Genomic DNA, 22,585 nt, shown 5'->3' on the forward strand with positions numbered 1-22,585 from the left:
TTACATACCTACTACTATAGAAAAAAGTTTCTGTTTTTGTTTATATATATTTGACTCAGATCATTAAAAGAAATTCTGTTCATCACTTAGAATGACATCACAAATGAAGTTTATACAATATCCCCTTTTAGAAGTATGTTTCCTCTTCATCTGCTCCCTTTAGGGGGCGCCACAGGGACTCATCTGCCTCATTTTAATCATTTTCTCTGCGGCCTCCTCACTCATACTGTCACTCTTGTGTTCTCCTTTACTGCATCCATGAACCTCATCTATGGTCTTCCTATGGACCTCTTCCCTGGTGGCTCCTACCTACCTCAGCATCCTTTTACCATTTCATCATCACGGTTCCTCCTCTTAAACTGTCTTTCTAGCCAGAACATCTTTTAATTCTCCCACATATACTGTACCCACCTTTTGTTTTGTTCTTTGGCTTCCGATCCCTTTTGGCTCTTGAACTGCCGTAATATTTGACTCTCTTTTCTATTTTTTCCCAAACCACTGATGCATCCGTCTGTAACCATGGTGATAACCACAAGTTTCCAGCCGCTGCTCATTGAATAGGGATGACAGCTTCATTCACATCAATCTGATTCTTCAAAAGTCTTTAAAACCGATTCAGGTTTTTCTCGTTCTTGGTGTGATTCCGTTAAAATGTTCAAGCTGAGTAATTCTTCATCTGTAAACCAAAGCAGAGGTGGTGATTTATAAATGTGTGTTGTCAATCTGAGCTCTGCAGCAAGTTTTCCAAAAACGTCAAACCCTTGGACATGAAGTTTTTTTCCAGTAATGGAAAAAAAAAGCCTCTTGTTTTTGCTTTTAAGTGACTGCTATTTCTTTTCTCCGTGCATCCACTCCTCTTTTGGACTGTGGCTTCCTCCCACAGTCCAAAACAAGAAAAGAAAAACATACTTCATAGGTGAATTGGTTACTCTAAAGAAGGCGTGTCAAACTCCGGGCCTCAAGGGCCGACCTTCTGCTGGTTTTTCAGAAATCCTGCCTCATCTGCTGTTGATTAGCTGGGTCAGGTGTGTTCAGCCAATGAGGAGCTTCAATGGCGGGTTGGTTAGAAAATATGCAGGACACGGGCCCTTGAGGCCTAGACTTTGACACCTGTGCTATAAAGTGTAGGTGTGCATGTGTGAGTCCAATTGGGACACAGCGGGTTAAGAAAAAACTGTACTTCTGGATAGCTCCAATACTACTCCTCATGTTCAAATCTAGACTTAAAACATTTTTGTTTAGCCGTGTATATGACTGAAAGGTCCTATCTGCACTTTTCTTTCCTTTCCTTCCTTTATTTTTAAATCAATTTTCAAAATGTTTCTTTTCTTTGAAAGTAAATTTTACGTTGATTATTTCAATGATGTATTGGGATTTTAATGCATTTTTCTGTTTTGTGAAGCACCTTGAATTACTTTGTGTATGCATTGTGCTATACAAATAAACTTGCCTTGCCTTGCCTTACTCCTCATTTTTGTAGCAGTAGTTAGAAGTGTGAGGGGCTGTAAGCTAGCTGGAGAGCAGTTAAACAGAGAGCTCTCAGCAACTCAGAGGGGAAATACGGGGTGGTGCTGCTCCACTCAGAGGTGAATTCCTATTGAACTACTGCCGCTCTGCAGAAACTATGTCCTAGAAAATGACAGTGCTTTTTATTTTTAGTTTATTTGGACAAAAAAAAGGCATAATAAGAATTAAAAAAAAAACAGTGTGACGTGTGAAATAAGCCAATATGTGATTGGTTGTAAAGTCTTAAACACCATTTTCAACAACAGTTTCATTTACCCTAAAAAAGGACAATAACTCAAAGAGTCCAGAACATTATTATTACTCATTAAAAGTAATAAAAATTGTGATAACTACATAAATAAATACATAAATAAGGGGTTAGTATAATAGATAAGGAATAGGATTATAAAAGTTTGCTTCCTGCCACTACTTTTTAAATAAACAATTAAACTCTTTTTGACAAACTTCATATTTAAGGAATTCAATGTAGGGGTGTATCGATCCATTATAACGACAATTATTCAAATCATAATTTTCTGTTTTTGATATGATTCTTTGTGGATATTTGTTCATTTCAAACGATCCGATTCACTGACCTAACATCGATCAAGGACATCTTTAGTCAAAACTTCAGCCAGAGATAAATAACTGAAAACTGCAGGTGAAGTTTACTAGATTCATTGTTTTTCTTGCAAGATGATAACATGTAACTTTAATATGTGTACAAAAAAACAAGAATTAATGTCAAATTCATTCACATTTTAGTTTCCTAAAGTTCAGGCCGCTGCTGTTTTACAAAGAGTTTCCACACATTAGACTGATTTGATAATTCTTTGCTGCTATCACGTGTGTTGTCCGTTGTGATGGTCATTTTTATGTTATATAAAAAAATAAATCACCATTCCTCAATCCAAATGGTATTTTCCTAGATTGATTACATTTGTTTTTTTCTTTATTCTAACATTATTTTTTGAATGGTCTTTTTTAAATCAAAAGTAATTGTAACGACCTAATTTACATGTGCATGTTTTCATATATTTATTTGTATATGCATCTTTTCAAGTCATGATAAATCATCCAAAGTTTGACATATTTATGTCCAGATATGTTTTCTTTGTCTACTTCCGTATTTGTATTTCCGGGGATTAATGCTTTTGCACAGCATTTGTGGGATTTTTGTGTATTTTTCAGCTGAAATGTCTTATGTTTTGCATAAATCTGGTCATGATGTGACTTCCATGGTTATTGTCTGTCATAGATAGACATTTTCAGAGAGGGAACCCTCTTCCTCGGCTGCTGATGGCCGAGGCTCTCGTAAAAGATGCTGCCAACAATGAAACGGAGAAGCTGTGGAGTTGAATTGAGCGCCATCAGCGGCGAAGGCGAGGAGAGGTCCTCCCCTGTAGTGTGACTGAGGCCTGACGGACTGAGCTCGTCTGTTATGGCTCCTCCTGCTTCGGTTGAACGGGGCCAGACGTAACACCAGTGCAGGGGGAACGGGAGCGAACACACAAGCAAGGCGCTTCTGTCGAACCTCGGTGGACGATGGCATGCAACGCAATGTCGGCGAAGAAAACATAGAGTACGGCGCGATCGACGTCGCCTCTCTTCTGCTGTGAAAGCTTCCGCATTTCTTGTAGATTAAGGACCCCCAAATGAACTCCGTCAGAGCAAGTAACGTTAGCAGAAGACCTAGGCGAGTATCGAGGCCGCGCCCGGTGCAGCCGGAGAGGAATCACCAGGAAAGAGGTAACGTTAGCTCCGCTAACATTAGCATGGTCAGTGAATAGTTCAATATCCGGCGGATTAGTTGAGCTAAATGTCAGTATTCGACAGCTGCGTATGCTGTTGACACTTAACGCACCTGTGGGGTACGTTAAGTTGTTGTATTGAGGAATATAGGGCACGCGATGGATTCGCGTTGCATTTTGGGAAACACCGAGGCTTTTGTTTTTGAGCTTAGCATTTAGGCCGCGCTTTGTTTTCTTTGATTTAATGCTTTGAGAGGGTCATTTTGGTGCCTTTCTGGTCTCGTATTGTCGCTTTTTTGACCGTTTTTGGTTAGTAAAATGACCTAAAGACCAAAAGAGTCATGATAGATCCGGGTTTGCTCGATTGGGACTAGCTAACGAAGACAGGTACGGAACATTTCACCAGTTGTCGTAGCATGCTAGCTTATTTTAGCCCAGGCTAATGAGGTCTTCATTATTAACATGTTTGGCTAGCTAGATAAGGTTTGGTGTTATCCTTCCCCAAAAATGTGGTTTTAAAAAAGATCAATTTACAGTCCGAAAGTCTTCTAAAGAAAAACACCTGTTTCAAATTTCCTTGTAATCTTCTGCGCATATTTGGTGACAGTTTGTTCCACTCGGTAATGCTGTGACATCAATGCAATAAGCACCCGGTAAAATAGTGATTACTGTGCGTTATTGTCCATGCAATAAATAGTGTGTATTTTCAGGAACGCTGATCAAGTTGATAGTACTTGCTTCGTGGATGTTATTTGCTGGATAAATTTGAACAACAACAACGACTGCAGAAGATGCACAAATGACTTTAAAAGAAAAAAAAAAGTTATCTTAAGTCTAATTATTAAACAAGACCATTGGTTATTATTATTATTACTAGTAAATGTAGACACACTTAGTTGATGAGTTGGCTCCAAACGCATGTTTTAGTCAACCAAAACAAAATAAATTAAAAATTAAGTTTATTTTCATACAGAGGGTTGCTCTTTGTTTCAGGGGTGTGTTCCCAGTTCAAACATCTGCACCCCCCCCCCCCCCCCAAATCTAGTAGCAACTTGTCAATTTGTTGATGTCATCTTTGACAGAGAAACCTGCTGTTTTTCCTTCACATTTTTCAACAGTAGCCAGACCCATTCAGGCACGCCCCTCCTGTTACCTTAAACCGCAGAGTATTAATAAAGGTTGATGTGTTTGAAAGGGTCACTTGGGTATGTAGAGAGTTAAACAGCATAATTGAAAAACGAATGAATACACAGGTGACTTCTATACTTACTTTGGTTTTATTTCAAGGGCTTATCTACAGTAAAGAACCTGTGTTTGAGCCACAGGAACTGTCAATAACAGCTTAAATGTATTTCCGAGGTCCTTAGAGGTGTTCCTCAACATGTTTCCAGCAGCATTGGTATTAACACAGCAAAGCAAAATCTTGATTTGTATCTCACTAAAAAGCTTCAAAGCATAAGAAAACTGAAAGAGCTGCAACTTTACAAAAATGATGTTACTAGTGCTTATGTCTTCCCCAAGTAAAATATTTTCCTTAAAAACAATGTGGAGTTCAGTTAACATGCACAAGTAGACCAACTGTCAAGTTATTTTCCATGTGTGCCAAAGTCAAACTTAGAGGTTTCTGTGTCGGCTACCAAACAGCTGCATTTGTCTTGTAAAGATGAATTCCAATAAAATAATAACTGACGGTTTAAGTTATTTGATGAACAATCAAACTTCAAAATGTAAATGTCTAAACCTTTTGTTGTTGACATTTCTTTGTCTTGCTAAACTATTGGAAAAGTAACTGATTCTTTTTGTTGATTTACTCAGATTGGAAGTAAGTCAGATTGAAAAATGTAGCTTAATGGTTATGAACAGTTTCTGTTTGAAAGACAAAATAAAAAATCTGTTTTCATAGGAGGTGGCTGAGTATTTTGCTCAATAACCTTTGTTTTTTCTCAGTTTGGCTTTGCTTTTTTGTATTTCTACTGCCCTTGATCAACCTAATGACATGAAGAGTATTGGCCATGAAGAGTCAAAGATGTAACCACTTTCTTCACCTTCCACCCCGTGTAGATGAGGACATTCCTGCAGAAATGGTTGCAGAAGAATCTGGTCCAGGAGCTCAAAATAGTCCCTACCAACTTAGAAGAAAGTCCTTACCGAAGAGAACTGTGTGTCCAACTAAGACAAACATGGAGGTATGCTTTTTAAAAAATATTTCTAAATGGTTCAGTGATCTTTCAGAAATCAGGGATGTGGAAAAAAAATAGTTTGATATTTTTTGTCTCTCTTTTTTATTATTATTATTTTAATAGGGAGCATCCACTTCAACCATAGAAAACTTTGGACATCGGCCAAAACGTCCCAGAGTTTCAGGAAAGTGTCAAGATTTACCAGGTGAATAATCTCCACCCTGTGCAGCTCTTTTTAGTTAGATATATTTGAAATTTAGCAATTTTATTCTTTCAACTTCCAATCAAAATGTTACTAATATTATTTTTTGGGTAATTTGAAAAGATGATCCTCTAATCCTACGGGCTTTCTCCCTCCAGTAGCCCCAGCAGAGCAATATTTGCAGGAGAAGCTTCCCGATGAGGTGGTGCTTAAAATCTTCTCATACCTCTTGGAACAAGACTTGTGTCGTGCAGCATGTGTGTGCAAACGCTTCGGCGAGCTTGCCAATGACCCCATCCTATGGTGAGATTGTTGACAAATGTTCATGTTTTTGATTAAAAACTGCAAACTTCTTTGTGTTGCATTATTAGTTCAAAGTCTTTTCCAAATACTTTTGATTTCCCTCGTCAGTCACTGTGAAATAAGCACTTCTGTCCAGAAATCCGTGATTTATTTTACATTTCAGGAAGAGGTTATACATGGAAGTGTTTGAATACACCCGACCAATGATGCACCCGGAGGCAGGGAAGTTTTACCAGATCAACCCTGAAGAATATGAGCAACCGAATCCATGGAAGGAAAGTTTTCAACAGCTGGTATGAATACAACTTTTAGACTCTCTGTTCTGGTTCTGTCTTCAGCGATCGCATCAAAGAGGTGGAGTGGTTTCACACCACATTTGTGTGAAATGACTCGTAAATGCTTTACGTTTTTCATGTTGGTGCACTGTAAATTGAAGCATTCGGAGAATTGGAGTGTTTTTTCTTTTTCTTTTACAGTACAAAGGGGCTCACGTTAAGCCAGGCTTTGCCGAACATTTCTACAGTAATCCTGCCAGATACAAAGGGAGAGATAATATGTTTGTAAGTCAGTTGCTTTCACCTGTTTTATTCTTTTCCATTTGTTTTTTGTTTTAGTTATTTAAAAGGTCTATGTCTGTTTTTTTCTCCCAGTACTACGACACCATTGAAGATGCTCTTGGGGGAGGCCAGGAGCCTCACTTTGATGGCTTGATATTTGTTCACTCTGGTATTTACACAGACGAATGGATCTATATTGAATCACCTATCACAATGATTGGTGCTGGTAAGTGCCTTCCAATTGTGGTGATGGTGTCCATTGTTTTGTGTGTGTGTGAGTGAGAGAGTCTCATTGCATGTTCTGTCAACTTTGCAGCTGCTGGGAAAGTAGCGGAGAAAGTTATAATCGAGAACACAAGAGACTCCACATTTGTTTTCATGGAAGGTTCAGAAGATGCGTTTGTTGGATACATGACCATAAGGGTAAGAACGCCATTGTTGGTCATTATTAAATAAGCTGCTGTATTTAATGATCTTTTAATGTGTGGAAACATGATTATCGTAGATATTAATCATTACCGTCTTTGCTTTAGTTCAACCCTGATGACAAATCGGCTCAACATCACAATGCTCATCACTGCTTGGAGATTACGGTCAACTGCAGCCCCATCATCGACCACTGCATCATTCGGAGCACGTGCACAGGTATTAGTGATACCATTGGTGATTAATAAGTTTCAGAGACATTATCACACCAACAAAAACAGTACTGTGGACTCTTCTCTTCACTGGGTATTTGAATATGTTCAAGTTTTACAGATCCACTTCGATGAGGATTTTGGGGGTTTTAACATCTTTTAGTGGCATATTTCTGATGATGGAGGAACTATTATTAAAATTAAGCTCATAGCATTTCTGTGAATCAATAGCAGACAAAATGAGGCCGTTTTTAAAACAAGCTCATGTGTGACGTAGAAAATACTCCCTGCTGCTCCGCTCCATTCTGATGCATCCACTTGTAGACAAACATCCACGTACGTCTTTGTTTTCCTTGTCTAAGCTGGCATCCGGCTTAGAACTTTACGGCTGGAAAGCCCAGATACTGCTCCCCATTTTAGTTGCAGCGGTAGTGTTAGGTTGGGGGCGTGAGGGGCTGTAAGCCAGCAGGAGGATGTGTAAACAGAGGGCTCTCAGCAATGGGGTGGGTGCTACGCCCCAATGACCACGCCCACAACTGTGAATTTCTAATGAAGAAACTATGTCCCAATGACGTTTTTTCTCCTTAAATTTTGTCTTAAAACTGCATAATCATAATTAAAAGACCACTTGAAACGCTTTAACAAAAGATGACCGATCCATGCCGTGAACTAATTTCTCATGGCGCAGATGTGAGGAGTGTTTTGGATTACTTGAACTTGTTTTTTGGGATTAGTATCTTACTGAAGGAAGTATTTTTTTCTGCATAAACGTATTGTAAGGTCTATCAAACAGATGTTCCTATCTTAGTTGACGATTGCAGTGGAAGGATGCTCAGTATGTAGATATATACGTCTAATGAATCACTCCCCCAATGCAAATGCAAGACACACGCCAAGCAGTTAGTGTGAAACCAGCATGAGAAGGAGGAGGATAAAGCTGCCTTGTTCTTCACACAATCGTGCAATTCAGATGGGATCCACGAAAAGGATCTGCAGCGAAACACAAAAACCCCTTTGAGAGCAAGCTCCGCTTTTTGCCGCCGTTGGTTCCGAACGAAAGTCTGCACTTTGGATTGACATTTAATGTGTTTGTAAATGGGAATCTGGCTGACCAGAGCAAACATACTTGAAGTGTATGCTAGTGTTGAGCTGTGGACGTCGCTAATGGACACCCGCCGCACCAGCATTTAGCTTCAGATCGGCTGTTGGGAGGTGGCATCATTTAGCGACAGTGCAGTGGAATGCGTGCAGTACAGCACTGTCTATGATATAAGCTTAAATGAGTGAAATAGTGGCATGTATTTTGAATCATCACAGGCATGTTTTTCACAAACATGCGCCAGGCTCTGTAATTTAAAGGTGATACTGTGTGTTTGTTTGACCTGCAGCATCTCTGCTCGTGTGAGCGATGACAACTTCCAATGATCTCAATAAACAAACGGGGTCATTAACAAAATATATATCAAATTTTAGTTATTCTCTCTGTATAGTCGATTATAAGTTTGTTTGGTTTATTGAAGTGGGTATATTTCAATAATGTTTTGTTTCATTTTGTTTTCTTCTTTTCAGTGGGGTCAGCTGTTTGTGTCAGTGGCCAGGGTGCTTGTCCCAAAATCAAGCACTGCAACATCAGTGACTGTGAAAATGTTGGACTTTACATCACTGACCACGCACAGGTAATACGCCAAGTCTAAATCAATTTGAATGCATTTACAACATTCCAGGAGTCAGGAAAATCAAGGTTAGGAAACAAGTTTAGGGACCAGGATAGTCCAAAAAAGTCGATTTAAAAGCTGGTTGAAGTTCTCTGTGCCATGTTTATGTAAACCAGTCCATATAGATGATAAAAACAATAGTTTTCTGTTGACGATATGGTTTGAGAAGTCCCACACGTAAACCTTTCTCATCCTTCAGGGCATTTATGAAGACAATGAGATCTCAAACAATGCTTTGGCTGGGATCTGGGTAAAGAACCATGGCAACCCAATCATCAGACGGAACCACATCCACCACGGCAGAGACGTAGGAGTTTTTACATTTGACCACGGCATGGTAAGGTTCAGCACAATTGGCTGGGAGGGGTTATTTGATTATTTTCTGTGGGTTTTCAGCCAATCTGTTTTCCTAAATATCGTCTCTCTATATATATATATATATTTATGTTATGTTACTGCAAAGCAGATGATGCACAGTTTGAGATTTGTGGTGTTTGGCTTGGGAACTACAAAGTGACTTAACGTTCTCTCATTTGATTTTCCAGGGCTATTTTGAAAGCTGCAACATCCACAGGAACCGCATCGCTGGCTTTGAGGTGAAGGCGTACGCGAATCCTACGGTGGTTCGCTGCGAGATCCACCATGGGCAGACTGGAGGGATCTACGTGCATGAAAAGGGGCGTGGCCAGTTTATCGAAAACAAGATCTATGCAAATAACTTTGCCGGAGTGTGGATAACCTCAAACAGTGATCCCACAATAAGGTCAGAGCGGTGCCCTAAAGTTCAGTTCAAAGCCTTATAAAGAAGAAGAAAAAGCTTCTCAATTTTTGTTTTCTTTTTCAAAACAGAGGGAATGCCATTTTTAACGGCAACCAGGGAGGTGTGTATATTTTTGGCGATGGCCGCGGCCTCATCGAAGGAAACGACATATATGGTAACGCCCTGGCAGGAATCCAGATCAGGACAAATAGCTGCCCGATTGTCAGGCATAACAAGATCCACGATGGCCAACATGGCGGCATATATGTGGTAAATATATATAAAACGGATACCTCGACATGTTGGTTTGTTATTATGGATTGTTGATAGCATAATCTACCAGGCAGTGAAGAAGTTTTTTTGTCGTGCAGCATGAAAAGGGCCAGGGAGTCATAGAGGAGAATGAGGTGTACAGCAACACGCTGGCGGGAGTGTGGGTGACGACGGGCAGCACGCCGGTCCTGAGGAGGAACAGGATCCACAGTGGGAAGCAGGTATGGACCTGTTTCCAACCAAAATGATGGAACCATGACAGTGAAATCATTCTGTTTAATATTTATGGTTAAATCAAAGATTGCTAATGCGATTTCATGCTAACAGGTTGGGGTTTACTTCTACGACAATGGCCATGGTGTGCTGGAGGACAATGACATCTACAATCACATGTACTCCGGAGTACAGATTAGGTTTGTAGGACGGTATAATGGCAAACGTTTGCGAGGCACATGGAATAAATTCTGATCCAATTGCTTCAATTACAATGAAAATCTTCTTTTTTCCCTTTTGCAGGACTGGAAGTAATCCCAAGATCAGACGAAACAAGATCTGGGGGGGTCAAAATGGAGGCATTTTGGTTTACAACTCTGGTGAGATTCAGAAAGATATTTGTTCACCTCTATTCTTTCAGTTCAGGGATATTTCACTTGTTACTACTGCCAGGCAGTGGACCCCACGGGACCGGTCAGTGGGACATCTGGTACCGGGCTGCAGGGAAAACATTTGATCGTTTCTTGTATAATCTGAAAGAAGTTTTTTTTTTTTTTTTTTTTTTTGGGAAAACTACTGGATTCTCTCCACCACATCCGACTCAAGTCACTCGGTTGCTTGTTGAAAATCCATCAGCTATTTCCTTAAAGCGGCTGCGCCGACTGCTAAATTGAAACCTCCAAACTAGTAAATTTTTTTTTTTTTGAAGAAGAAGAACAAAAAACAGATCAACCTCTATTAATCAGGAAATTAAGGAAAAGCCATCTTTGATACATTTTTCAAATACAAATGCATTTTTTTTTTTTTTTTTAAATACTGAAGGTTTACAGAGTATTCTTAGTTAGTCTTGGTCATCCACAGATCCATTCTCCAAATTAAGACTCCTCACAAAACTTTTTAGAGGACCCCACATTTCTGCAAACAGTTCCAACTTTCCTTTCCTAATACATGTAATCCTTTCTAATGGAAAAACTACGAGCATCTGTTTCACCCAGTGAGTCAATTTGGGCCTACAGGTTCTTCTCCAAAACATTGCAATGGTTCTTTTTGCTTGTAAAAAACACATGTCAATCATAATTTGTTCGCTTTTACTAAACTTGGGATTTGAAGGATATATACCTAGAATAAACATAACAGGATTTGTTGGAACAGTTTTTGAAACAATCATCTCCACTGCTTTTCTAACCTCCTCCCAAAAAAGTCTTATCTCAGGGCATTGCCACATGCAGTGGAAGAGAGTCCCTTTAGCCTCAGCACACTTACAACAGATATCGGGAATATTACTGTTATATCGGTTCAGTTGCGCTGGTGTTATATATGTTCTCATAAGCCACTTGTATTGCAGAACCCTAAACCGAGTACTGATTATCTGTTTGTGAACTTTGCTACAAGCTAACTCCCAATCTTCCTTTGACAAGGTTGTTTTGAGATCCTCATTCCAGGCCTTAAATTTAAAATCAGAGTTTTCCTTAGAGTTCAAACTAGTAAATTTAATCAAAAACAAGCAGTTGAAAAGTTTGTTTTAGGAGAAAAGATCCAGTGAGTAAATTGAACAGCCTTTGACTTCAAAATAAAAGAAATCTGCATTTAACAGACAAAACCTAGAAGTCTTTACTCCGAATATGGATTTATAGCTACAGTTGTTATAATAATAATAATGCATTATATTCAGCTACCGGCTGTCTGTTACGAGGACGCTGCTAATAAAGTTTTTCAAATTGAGGATTAATGTTTATTGTTAGATTTAGATCATACCAGTTTTAGAGAGAGTTTTTTGTATTTATCCAGAAAATAAATCGTACGCCCACTTTAGCCCTGAAAAGATTGTCTGACACAGACCGGCCTGTGGCTTGAAAAAGGTCGTCAGGTATTGTTAACCTAAGTGGGCTCCGTTTTCAGGCCTGGGGTTCATTGAGGACAATGAGATCTTTGACAACGCAATGGCGGGTGTCTGGATAAAGACGGACAGCAATCCCACGCTGCGCAGGAATAAGATCCACGATGGGCGGGACGGCGGCATCTGCATTTTTAATGGAGGAAGAGGTAGCTTAGGCATTTAAGGTTTATCACACTTCAGCAGAGAAGCACTGTCGTCAGGTGTTTAATCCTGTGCTTCATGGCAGGTCTGCTGGAGGAGAACGACATCTTCAGGAACGCACAAGCAGGCGTTCTCATTAGCACCAACAGTCACCCCGTGTTGAGAAAAAACAGGATATTTGACGGATTTGCTGCAGGTAGACGCCACCTTCATGACTGGACTTTAAGTCGTGCAAACACCGCGATTGATGTTTATGGATAAGTTGCTAATTTTATTTTATTTTTTAAGGTATTGAGATAACCAACCATGCGACAGCAACCCTGGAAGGCAATCAGATCTTCAACAATCGATTTGGAGGATTGTTTCTTGCATCTGGTGTCAATGTTACAATGAAAGGTACGCACCACAAAGGGTTTTTAATGAAGGTTGTGTAAAGTTGTACTTCAGTATTTGTTTGTTTTCGCTCAGATAACAAAATATTGAACAATCAAGATGCCATTGAAAAGGCTGTGAGCAGAGGCCAGTGCTTGTACAAGATATCAAGTTACACCAGCTACCCAATGCATGACTTTTACAGGTAAAGCAGGTGTATAATCGCCTGAAATGGCCTCTGTTTGCAGGTTTCTGTGTTTGCTCATGGGTTTTTTGGTGGTTTACACAGGTGTCACACCTGTAACACGACAGATCGCAATGCCATTTGTGTGAACTGCATTAAGAAGTGTCATCAAGGACACGATGTGGAGTTCATCAGACATGATAGGTGAGCATCGCCTTCAGTGTCTCTGTTATATATGTACAAAATTATAGCTGGTTTATTGGGAGCACAGCAATTGATTTTAACTATTGGACTCGTATCTTAGTTTGTGGTTGTTGATATGATTCGTGGTGGATTTTGGTTCATTTGAACAATCCGATTTGCTGACCTAAAGTTGGAAAACCAGTGTGACTCAGATAAATACTTGGTACTGAACAGTGCAGGGTAAGTTTTTTTCAGATAATCAAGTGCAAATTTAATATGTGCAAGTAAACAAGAATTAATGGTAAATCCATTCACATTTTAGTTTCCTTATGTTCAGCCCACTGTTGTTTTTCCACATCAAAATAACACAAATGGAAAATTCTAGCACACTGTATGGTCACGTCTTTGCTAAATGTGTTTTCACACATTGGACTGTAGCGATATAACAATATAATCGATCAATCTCATTTTTAAATGATTTCATGTCATAAATATAGGTCGGTTGATTAACAACTTGCTTGAGACAGATCAATCTGGTTGGATTGTTGATTGAAGTCCCCTTACACCCCAATATTTTAGTGTGACCCTGAGGTCAGTAATTCTATAATTGGAGAAAAAGACTGTTTTGTTTGTCTGTTAAATGGAGTTTTCTTATATTTTGAGGTCAAAGGCTCTTCTTCTGTTCTCTCTCTCTGAATCTTTTCTGCTAAAACAAACTTTCCAACTACTTTCGTTTTTTGCTAACTTTGCTAGCTAGGAGGCTTCAATTTAGCAGTCGGCGCTTTAAGAAGGTAGCAGACGGATTTTTGACACGGCCAAACGAATAAGTTGGATGTGTTAAAGAATCCATTAGTTTTCCAAAATAAAACTTCCTTCAAAATCAGATCAAAAATAAAACCGAAAATATTTGAAATTGGTGTTTATTTTTGTTTTTTTTCTCTCTCTCCCTCTGCGGCCCGGTATCAACTGTCCCACAGACGGGTACCGGTCCACAGCTGAGGAACACCGATCTAGACGAAGAGTTTTATTCATTTCTTATAGAGACGTTGAAGACGTTTTTGGGTTTTGTCCAATCTTCTGTGTGAACCAGTTTCATTGCGTCTCCCTGCAGGTTCTTCTGCGACTGCGGTGCAGGAACGCTCTCCAATCCGTGCACGTTAGCCGGAGAACCAACGCACGACACAGACACTCTGTACGACTCTGCTCCCCCCATAGAGTCCAATACATTACAACACAACTGAGCTCCGATGCAGCGAAGATGCTTTTGACTCGTGCAATGGAGAAAAAAAACTAGAATTCACTCTGACAGCACACGGAGCAACAAAAAAAAGAAAAGAAATGGATATGAAAAGATGAGGAGAAAAAAAAAGTATTGAATTATCCTCCTCTCCTTGTTTTGGGAGAAAAAAAGGCAACAGGGCAGGAAACTTGGGGGTGCAGGTGTGTTTCTAAAGAGGCACCTGACACTAAAGATGCTCATTGTTGAAGAACAAGATACTGCAGCCATGTACAGGTCCATGGAGGACACATTTGGAAGAAGCAGCTCAGCTGTTCTGGAGAAAGGCCCTAAAACGACAATGCTTCCATCAGAGGGCGACAGACGTGACCTAGCACTTCAGCGTTTTTTCTGTTCCTTTCTCCTCCAGACAAATGTTGAGATTTGATTTTAATGCTTTTTGTGTAGGTTTTTTTTTTATTATTCTCACGCAAAACTCTTAATGTACTTGAATGTCTTTATTTTATGAAATGTGTTTTTATTTTCCTTTTCTTTTTCTGTTTTGGTTATTCCTCAGAATTGCTGTAATTATACTCGTGTCGCAGTATCTAACTTCTTTCTGTGAAAGAGATCAGAGAAAAAGAGGAAAACACTAAACATTTTCTCCAGCAACGTCGATTCAAAAAGAGGAAATGTGCTCTTAAGACTTAAAAGAAAACAAATTTAAAGATTTATCGCTAGTTAAATCTCAACTCCATTCCTCTGGTAAAGCATTGATGCAGTTCTTTATGGGATGCGTTCTTTTAAAAGCACATTTTCTCTCTGCCAACGCTGCTGGAGAAATTCACAGCTTTTACTCTACTGAAGCTGAGACAAGTGTCTATATACAGCGCTTTGTTGTTTCATCGCCCCCGTCCCCCCCCCCCCCCCCCCCATCTATGTGTACTGGTGATTGTGGGTTCTCATTCAGACTGAAATGTATGCATGTATCATAACATCTAGACTTAATATATTGTGAAGTATTCAATAACCGTTATGTAGGCGATAGTGTGAATTAAAAGGGTTTAATTTGCTAGATGAAACATTGTCATTTTTTTTAAATAAACTTTATTAGATCAAGACAGTAGTGTGTGTTTCTTTTTTCCCCCCCATTTGCTCGGCTGCAGAGAACAAACTATAAGGTGTGAATCAGCTGAGTGACGGCGAGTAAAGCGGTGCGGTCCAGTGTAGGATCTTCTGCAAACTGGCAGAGCTTCCTGTAAGACAGCATCAGGTGAAATATTGCACGTCTGCGGGAGGCGAAGACAAAAAGAGCGTCACGTACTTGAACAACCGGAGGCTGACGGTACTCCTCTCGAATTCTCGGGCCTTCTTGTGTCCCGACTGGATGACTTCCTCAGGGAGGTTGGCGAGTCGAGCAGCGTTGAACCCGTAACTTTTCGGACAGGCGCCGCTGATGAACTTGTAGAGGAAGGTGATGGTCTCCTGGCTGGGGTCCTCACATTCGTTCTCCACCATGCAGGCCTGGAAGAAAAGAAAGACCTTTGAGTGAAAACTGGTGCTTAGCACTAAAATGGACGATTGTTTAGAAGAGGCAGGGGAAGACAGGAAGTGGTGGGTTGTGGGGCGCCACAAGGACAACAGCTGTGTTCCAGGTGAGGCCACAAACCGTTAAATTCCCTTCTTTCTTCAGTTTTCAGCCATTTTCTAAATCTTTTCTGTCATTTTATTTGCAAAAGCAGGTATGTCATAGCTTTTTCACCAATATTTTGAGCGAAAGTATCAAACATTTAAGGTACCCAGCAGCTTATTTTCCTCTTTCAAACAGCAGAAACACGTGTGAGATCGAGTATTTGAACGCTTTACACATATATTCAATACTTTGTTTAATATACTAAGAGTTATTGCATCTGAAAATAACAATGCTCTTTGGTTACGCCCGGCAAAATGATCTAAAACTAGATGTACATGCTAAAAAATGTAAACAAAGATGGGGAGAAAAAAAATAAAAGCCTTTTTTTTAGGGTTTGTAACGGTTCAGTAAGAAGTGATTGGTCCAAGTTGGTCATCGTTTCTATGCTAACCACTCTGGCCAATGCGGAGTAAGCCTGTTGGAAGACCACACCCCTTCCACTTGAAAGCAAGCGACACAAAATCTGTCATACATTTGGAAAGCCGGACGTGAGACAGCCTACTTTACCGAAGCATCTGATTGGTCAGTTTATAACGAGAATCATCGTGGACGCTGGACTGTTTCTGAACATGTCTTTGCATGCAAAGTTTTTAACCGACCTCTGCAGTGTTAAAAGTACAAAAACATGTTTTCATTGTTAACACCGTGGAAACCCTTTTACACTGCAGCTTTAGCTCCAGTGTTTCCAATCTTTGGACTACTGTAGATTTCATTAACTCATTCATTGACATGAAGGTTATTGATAAACTGTGCAGACACCACTCTAACCTTCAAACTCCAACTGACCTTTTGTAATATGTCGGTTTTTTTGCGTTTGCTGTTGGCAAACCTTGTCCTGGGACCACAGTTAAAAAATTTGCTTTGCAACCAATATTGGCACATTTATACAAATGTCCATGAATGTGGACTGTTCCTGTTTAAATAATTATAATTTATATAAAAAAATAAGGAAATCTTAAACCATTGATGCAACTAACCAAGTCCAGCGGAATCTGAAGAGGAGAAAAGCAGCTTTGCATCTTTATGCAACACTTTGTTAGTAAGGTGTTGCATATTGAAAAGCTGGTTTTCTGTCAGAATCAGCCGATTCTCACTGATTTACGATATGTCAAAGAGCGGCTGTTACTAAGGTGTTGCAGGCGACCTCTCCGGTGTTAAAAACAGATTTGAATGAGTTAACAAAAGCTCCTGTTTACTTAAATGTCTTGGACCTCACAGTGTTCAGTCGTGGTTCTTACCATGTGTCCTAACCGCACGGCCGAGTTCTTGGCGTAATCCTCCACCAGCGAGTGGTAATGTGTGGAGAAGAGCGTGCGGCAGCAGACCTTCTCGGCCAGCTCCTTCACTACGGCGCTGGCGATGGCTGTGCCATCGTATGTGGCAGTGCCCCTCCCTGCAAACCGAAGGCTTTATTAAAGCTGTTGCCGGGGGAAACCGTGGAGGCGTTTCAAGGTAAAAAGGTTACCTAATTCATCGAGCAGCACCAGTGAGTGTTTAGTGGCATGATGGAGGATGCTGGCCGTCTCGCTGAGCTCCACAAAGAAGGTGCTCTCTCCTGCAGATGCAGCACAAACACAACGTTTAGTTCACGGCTTTAAAAACAAAACATAGAATTCCGGGATTCTGATGTTACCGGCCATGATCCGGTCAGAAGCTCCCAGCCGGGTGAAGACCCTGTCTACCGGTGTGAACCGGAGGCTCTCAGCGGGAACGTAGCATCCCAGCTGGGCTAAAATGACCACCAGTCCACACTAGAAAAACAGAAGAACATTATCCTGTTATGAAACCAAAAGATCCTTAAAAAAACCAAAAAAAACCTCCACATCGGTCCAGACCCAGCCCACCTGCCGCATCAGAGTAGACTTCCCGCCCATATTCGGTCCGGTGACGAGCACACAGGAAGCACAGCCCTCCTCCTCCAAACCATCCCCGTTTCCGGGGCAACCAATATAGATGTCATTAGGGATGAAGTCGTCGCCGAAAAAGGTTTTGGTGACACATGGGTGACGCGATCCGACGAGGTTGATGAAGGGGACAGCCTGGTCGCCGTCCTCTGGTAGCTCCACCTCTGGCCTCGTCATGGGACCGTCTCCACCCTGACTGTAGCGTGACATGGCCAATAAAACATCTGCAGAAAAGATGACAGGAAAACGGTTTTATATGTCCTACAAAGGTTAATAACCAATCCTTAGAGAGAAAGTAAGGAAGTTGTCCTCTCACCCAGCACGGCCATACACTCCACGCTGGTCTTCCAGTCTCCATAGTTCTTGTCAAAGTTATAGAACAGCCTCCTCATGCAGTCTTTCAGAGCAGCATCTCTTTTCTCCTCCAGTCCTTGCAGCTGTGAGAACAGCCGCTCCGTCTCCTTCGTCACGTAACGCTTGCAGCCTTTCTTTGTCGACTTCACCTCGTACTCCTCTGGAATGTTCCTCTCCGGGACGCTGTCAGGAACCTCCATCTGGAAGCGGTTCTTCCCGGTTCCCCAGAAGGCCATGCCTTTACAGCCCAGCCTTTTCTTCTGCCTCTCCAGGTAATCGTTCAGCTCTCGCTCACAGCTCCGGATCCCCGCCAGGGCCTGGTCATACTCCGGGTCAAAGCCGGCTTTCGGGGTTATGACGCCGGTGGAACGAGCCTTCTGGTGGTCAAAAGCCGTGTCCCAGCGCTTAAGTTCGGCTGACAGATCCGGAAAGAGTCCACCCTCTTCCGTTTTCAAACTGACGAGCTGACGCAGCAACTTGGATCCAAACTTGGCAGAAACTTGAGCGAAGTTGGAGATGATTTCCTGCATGGTTTTGAAACCTTCCAGCGCGGACAGGAAGTCCGCGATCTTGCGTTTGCTGTACGTGACCTCCTCGTAGAGAACGGCCCTGCTGTCTGGGTGGTCCTTGCCCTTCAGGGGGGTGCCAATGCTATGGATCTTACTCAGAAGACGCTCCAGATCCGGAAGCTTCTTCAACAGCTCGGCAGCCTCGGTTGCTTGAGCCTGAGCTCCCATGAGGTCTTCCAGGGCGTCCAGCCTGTCCTTGATGGCGGTGGGATTGCACAGGGGAGCACAGAGCCACTGCTTCAGCAGCCTCTTGCCAAACGGCGTGGAGCAGGTATCCAGGCGCTCCAGCAGGGTCCCCTCGGTTCGTCCCGATCCATTCTGAAAGATCTCCAAGTTTGCCAGAGTTACTCCGTCCAGTACCATGCGCAGACGAGTCTGAGCAAAGAAGCTGGAGGGTCCGGCGGCTTTGGCCATCTCAACATCAACAGGAACGTATTCTTCGAAGTTGGCCATGGAGAGCAGCTCTTTATCCACCAGACATTTCTTTAGGTAGAATATGCATCCGCCCAGAGCAGACAGGGCCAATTCGTAACCTTCTTTAGGAGACAAACACAGAGAATCGCTCTCAGAGGTCATTTTCTTCAGAAGAGCTGGGAGAAAACAGCCCCCGGTCTGCTTCTCCTCTCCGGCCGACTCCTTAAAATAGTCCTCCTCTGAGAGGGTTTTCAACGTCTTCTGAGCATCCCAAAACTGGCTCCCGCCGTGAAGCCCCTCCTGCAGCGCCGAGGACAAGGACGCCTTGAGAATTTTGCGCGTCTCCACCGACGGGTTCCCCTTTTCGAATAGCACCTCGGCAGGGGCAAAGTGTGCGATCAGGGTGCGCAGGCGTGAGCAGTGGCGGTCGTCCGGAAACTGACCGACGTGGAAATAACCCACGGAGGTGTCCACAAAGCAGACGCCGTAGACGCGGCAGTGGCCGGAGCTCTCCTCTTCGGGCTTTTCTTTTAGACTCAGGAGGAACTTGCTCTGGCTCTCAGAAGGAGCTCCGTCCAACACGCTGTAGGTCTGGGTTCCCCGCGTGACGATGCGGCACACCTCCCGTCTCACCACGCGGTCAAACTTGGAGGGTTTAGCCATGGCCTTGCAGCGCGCTTCCATCATTTCTGGAGTCTCTGTCTGCTCCACCCGAGCCACCTTATAACCTTTGTGGACCAAAACGTCGGAGAAACGGGCAAAGCCGATCTCTGGGAAGCCAGAGTGGGCCCAGGTCCCCTTCATGAACGTCAGCCCCAGCTCATTGACTCCGATCACGGCGTCCATGTGGTAGAGCTCGTAAAACTTTCCGACCTTGTAGAAGATGACAGTGTCAAACATCTCAGATTTCAGTTGCCACCAGCGGCGCATTCCAGGAGTGATTCTATTGAGGAAGTCTTCAGGCACGTACAGGCTGGTGGGGTCGTAGTCCTCGTCCGTCTGTCGTCGCCTTTTCCCGTCTTTCCTCTTGCCCTCTTGCAGCCACTCCAGCTTCTCGTGATCCCAAACCGTCGCAGCTCCAGCGGAAGCCGGTCCGTTCGCCTGACTCTCGAAGCTGTCAGGAGCAGAGAACGCCGTCAGGCGAGACTTTGTGTTCGCCGCGACTGCCGGTGGGGCGCGTTTGGGAGTGGCCGTAAAGGCGGCAGGAGTTTTTGCTTTTGAGCTCTTTGATTTCTCTGCAGGACGTTTGCGCTTCACAGGCTTGACGGGGCTTTCTACTTCCGACTCCTGGGTGCTTTCTGCCTCTTCTTCGGTGCTCGCTGCCCCCTCTACTTCCTCCTCTTCCTCACTGCTAGAAGCAGCATGTTCTGGTTTGAACTCCTCATCAGATTCATCGCTGTCAGAAGCCACAACGATGCGACGCCGCTTGGATCGGCTTCCTCCCTTTTCTGCTGAACCGCGGGAGGAACGGCGGCCAACTTTAGCCGAGTTGCTTTGGTCGCTTTTCTTTTCATCCTCGCCACTAAGCTCTTCGTCAGTCAGTGTTGTCTGGTCAAGCTAAAAAAAGAAAACATTCAACTGATTTGATTAGACAAACTCATTTGCTTATTATTCTGTCCTGCAGCAGCCCCGGACCGTGGGGACCAGATTGTTTTCACAATTTTTCTTTCTTACTGCAATTTTTACCTCCACCACATACTTACCAAAATTTACACACAGCAAGTACCCCATGTAAAACTTTTTTTTTTTTTTAACAAAAACCAAGGATAAACCACAGTTTGGGATTTTTCTTCTTTTACGTGAATCTTATATTTAACTTTAATCAGGATATCAGGGGCAGAAAGGAGAGCAAGGGCTTGTAGCAGCCAGTGAGGGTGGGGGCAGGTAGCGCCTGTGGGCCATACAACACTTCTTGCAGCTTTGTTTATTTTATTTTTTACAAATATTTAAAAGATTACCTCCATTTCTTCTTCCTCTTCCTCCTCATCAGATGGATCCACGCAGAGAGGCATCTTCACTCTTTCCTCTGGACTCTCAAACAAAACCCCATCGGCGAGCTTCATGGCCTTGTGGATGACGGGTTTGCTACTGAAGAAGACCCCCCCGGGTCTGACGTCACTGCAGTCGGAGCCTGAACATCATACGACACAACCGTCAAACGATCCCTAAGGATGATGCTTTTTTGTGTGTGTGACATCTTTACAACAGAAGGTGTAGTACCTTGGTATTCCCGGATGTATCTGGTGCTGACCCATCCTCTGGTGGGGGGTTCATCAAAGAAATGAACATGTACGCGCTGGTCCCGACCACGCCCCCTAAACAGCTGCCCAGTCAGGGGTTGGGGTACTACCATACACGGCCACCAGGGGTGTCCTTCCAATTTGGCCCAAACTAGGGCGCCAGCTTTACACATAGGTGAGCTGCTAAAGAATGACAGGAATGAAAATTCTTCACAAAACATCCGGTTCCACTATCTTTATGCTATGCAGCAGTATATAACACAAGTTCATCAATTAATAGTAAGTCAATTAATATATATAATAACTAAAGTAAAAAAGACCAAAATTTGTTTAGAAAAAATTATATTACATCAATTAGTCAATAAGCATTGGTCAATAATAACATCTATTTTTTCAGCAGTTTAGAGAACTAGTAACCAGTAGACTAGTTTTTGGCTAAAAACAGTTTTTAAGGCATGAAATACAAACATAAATGTTCATAAAACCCCAAACATGTCAATAAGGTTGACTTGTTGATATTTTACTTTGGTTTTGTTTTGTTTACATTCGGTTGAATGCATCACACGTGCTATATATGTTTGCTGTATGGGCACGTGCGGGTGTAGGCGTGTACATCCCGTTACACGTGTACATAAACTGATTATAATAAGAGATGTGTGTACTTTTATTGTTCAAACTAGACCTAGATGATGAAAGTAATAAAAGCCAAATGACAGCAGGATATGCCTGATCTCTGCAGGATTATGCTAACGCGAAACACTGTTCCAGTAATTACACTGATCCAATACCTCTCTTCAGTCGGAGTTTTTTTGCTTCCAAACAGTTGTTTGATTCCTCCACTCGCAGACTGTGACTGACTTTTTTGTTTCACTTTTCCAGCTTTAGCCGGCTGCTGTTGCTGGGTCTCATTAGCTTCCTCCTTCGGAGACGAGTTGGACTTTTTCACTGCAGAAGGCAAGTCGGCCTCGGCCGGAGAGGAGCTCGGTTTCGGCTTGGCAACCAGCGGCGGAGACTTGGTGAAAAAACTGAAAATGGAGCTCTGCTTCGCCATGTCCGCGCCTTTTTTTAGAAAGATTTTCAGCGAGTTATCAGACTTAAGCCTCCAAACATCGCCTAGCTTCCTCGACAGAGACGGCGCGCTGCTATATCCCGTTCGCGGGAAACGCACTACGACATTTTTAGGGCGTGGCCACAAACGTCGCCCAATGGCAAACGCGGCTCTTTGCTGACGAAAATCACGTGACGTATATATAGCTTCTCGTTTTGGCGCCCAGAGTTTTTTTTTTCTTCAAAGAACTTTATTACAATACGGAAATATTA

General features: G+C 42.4%; 2 protein-coding genes across 5 annotated transcripts; one reads left to right on the top strand and one right to left on the bottom strand.

Annotated features, from left to right (window-relative positions):
- The first annotated feature begins 2,879 nt into the window (after window positions 1-2,879).
- Window positions 2,880-15,206, top strand: LOC101160686 (F-box only protein 11). Of its 3 annotated transcripts, none has more exons than XM_004077447.4 (22): window positions 2,880-3,255; window positions 5,319-5,443; window positions 5,561-5,642; window positions 5,798-5,942; window positions 6,106-6,235; window positions 6,419-6,502; window positions 6,593-6,725; window positions 6,816-6,922; window positions 7,033-7,144; window positions 8,707-8,813; window positions 9,052-9,189; window positions 9,398-9,615; window positions 9,702-9,882; window positions 9,984-10,106; window positions 10,213-10,298; window positions 10,402-10,478; window positions 11,998-12,141; window positions 12,222-12,332; window positions 12,425-12,532; window positions 12,605-12,713; window positions 12,798-12,896; window positions 13,987-15,206. In XM_004077447.4, the coding sequence occupies exons 1-22, from the start codon at window positions 3,162-3,164 to the stop codon at window positions 14,114-14,116; spliced, it is 2,643 nt and encodes an 880-aa protein (XP_004077495.1). In that variant the 5' UTR covers window positions 2,880-3,161; the 3' UTR covers window positions 14,117-15,206. The 3 variants fall into 3 exon arrangements, with proteins under 3 accessions (XP_004077495.1, XP_020565351.1, XP_020565352.1); XM_020709692.2 differs by having other exon boundaries at window positions 5,801-5,942; XM_020709693.2 differs by lacking the exon at window positions 2,880-3,255 and adding an exon at window positions 3,482-3,644.
- msh6 (mutS homolog 6) lies at window positions 15,001-22,455 on the bottom strand. Of its 2 annotated transcripts, none has more exons than XM_011484652.3 (10): window positions 22,054-22,455; window positions 21,246-21,445; window positions 20,984-21,156; window positions 18,005-20,582; window positions 17,629-17,912; window positions 17,418-17,535; window positions 17,250-17,339; window positions 17,023-17,177; window positions 15,416-15,615; window positions 15,001-15,347 (listed from the first exon to the last, which is right to left on the bottom strand). In XM_011484652.3, exons 1-10 carry the CDS (start codon window positions 22,314-22,316, stop codon window positions 15,266-15,268), a joined length of 4,143 nt encoding a protein of 1,380 aa, XP_011482954.1. In that variant the 5' UTR covers window positions 22,317-22,455; the 3' UTR covers window positions 15,001-15,265. The 2 variants fall into 2 exon arrangements, with proteins under 2 accessions (XP_011482954.1, XP_004077496.1); XM_004077448.4 differs by having other exon boundaries at window positions 21,246-21,448; window positions 22,054-22,454.
- Between the last annotated feature and the right edge of the window lie 130 nt (window positions 22,456-22,585).

The sequence above is a fragment of the Oryzias latipes genome, chromosome 15 (assembly GCF_002234675.1).
Source record: "Oryzias latipes chromosome 15, ASM223467v1".
Classification (NCBI taxonomy): domain Eukaryota; kingdom Metazoa; phylum Chordata; class Actinopteri; order Beloniformes; family Adrianichthyidae; genus Oryzias; species Oryzias latipes.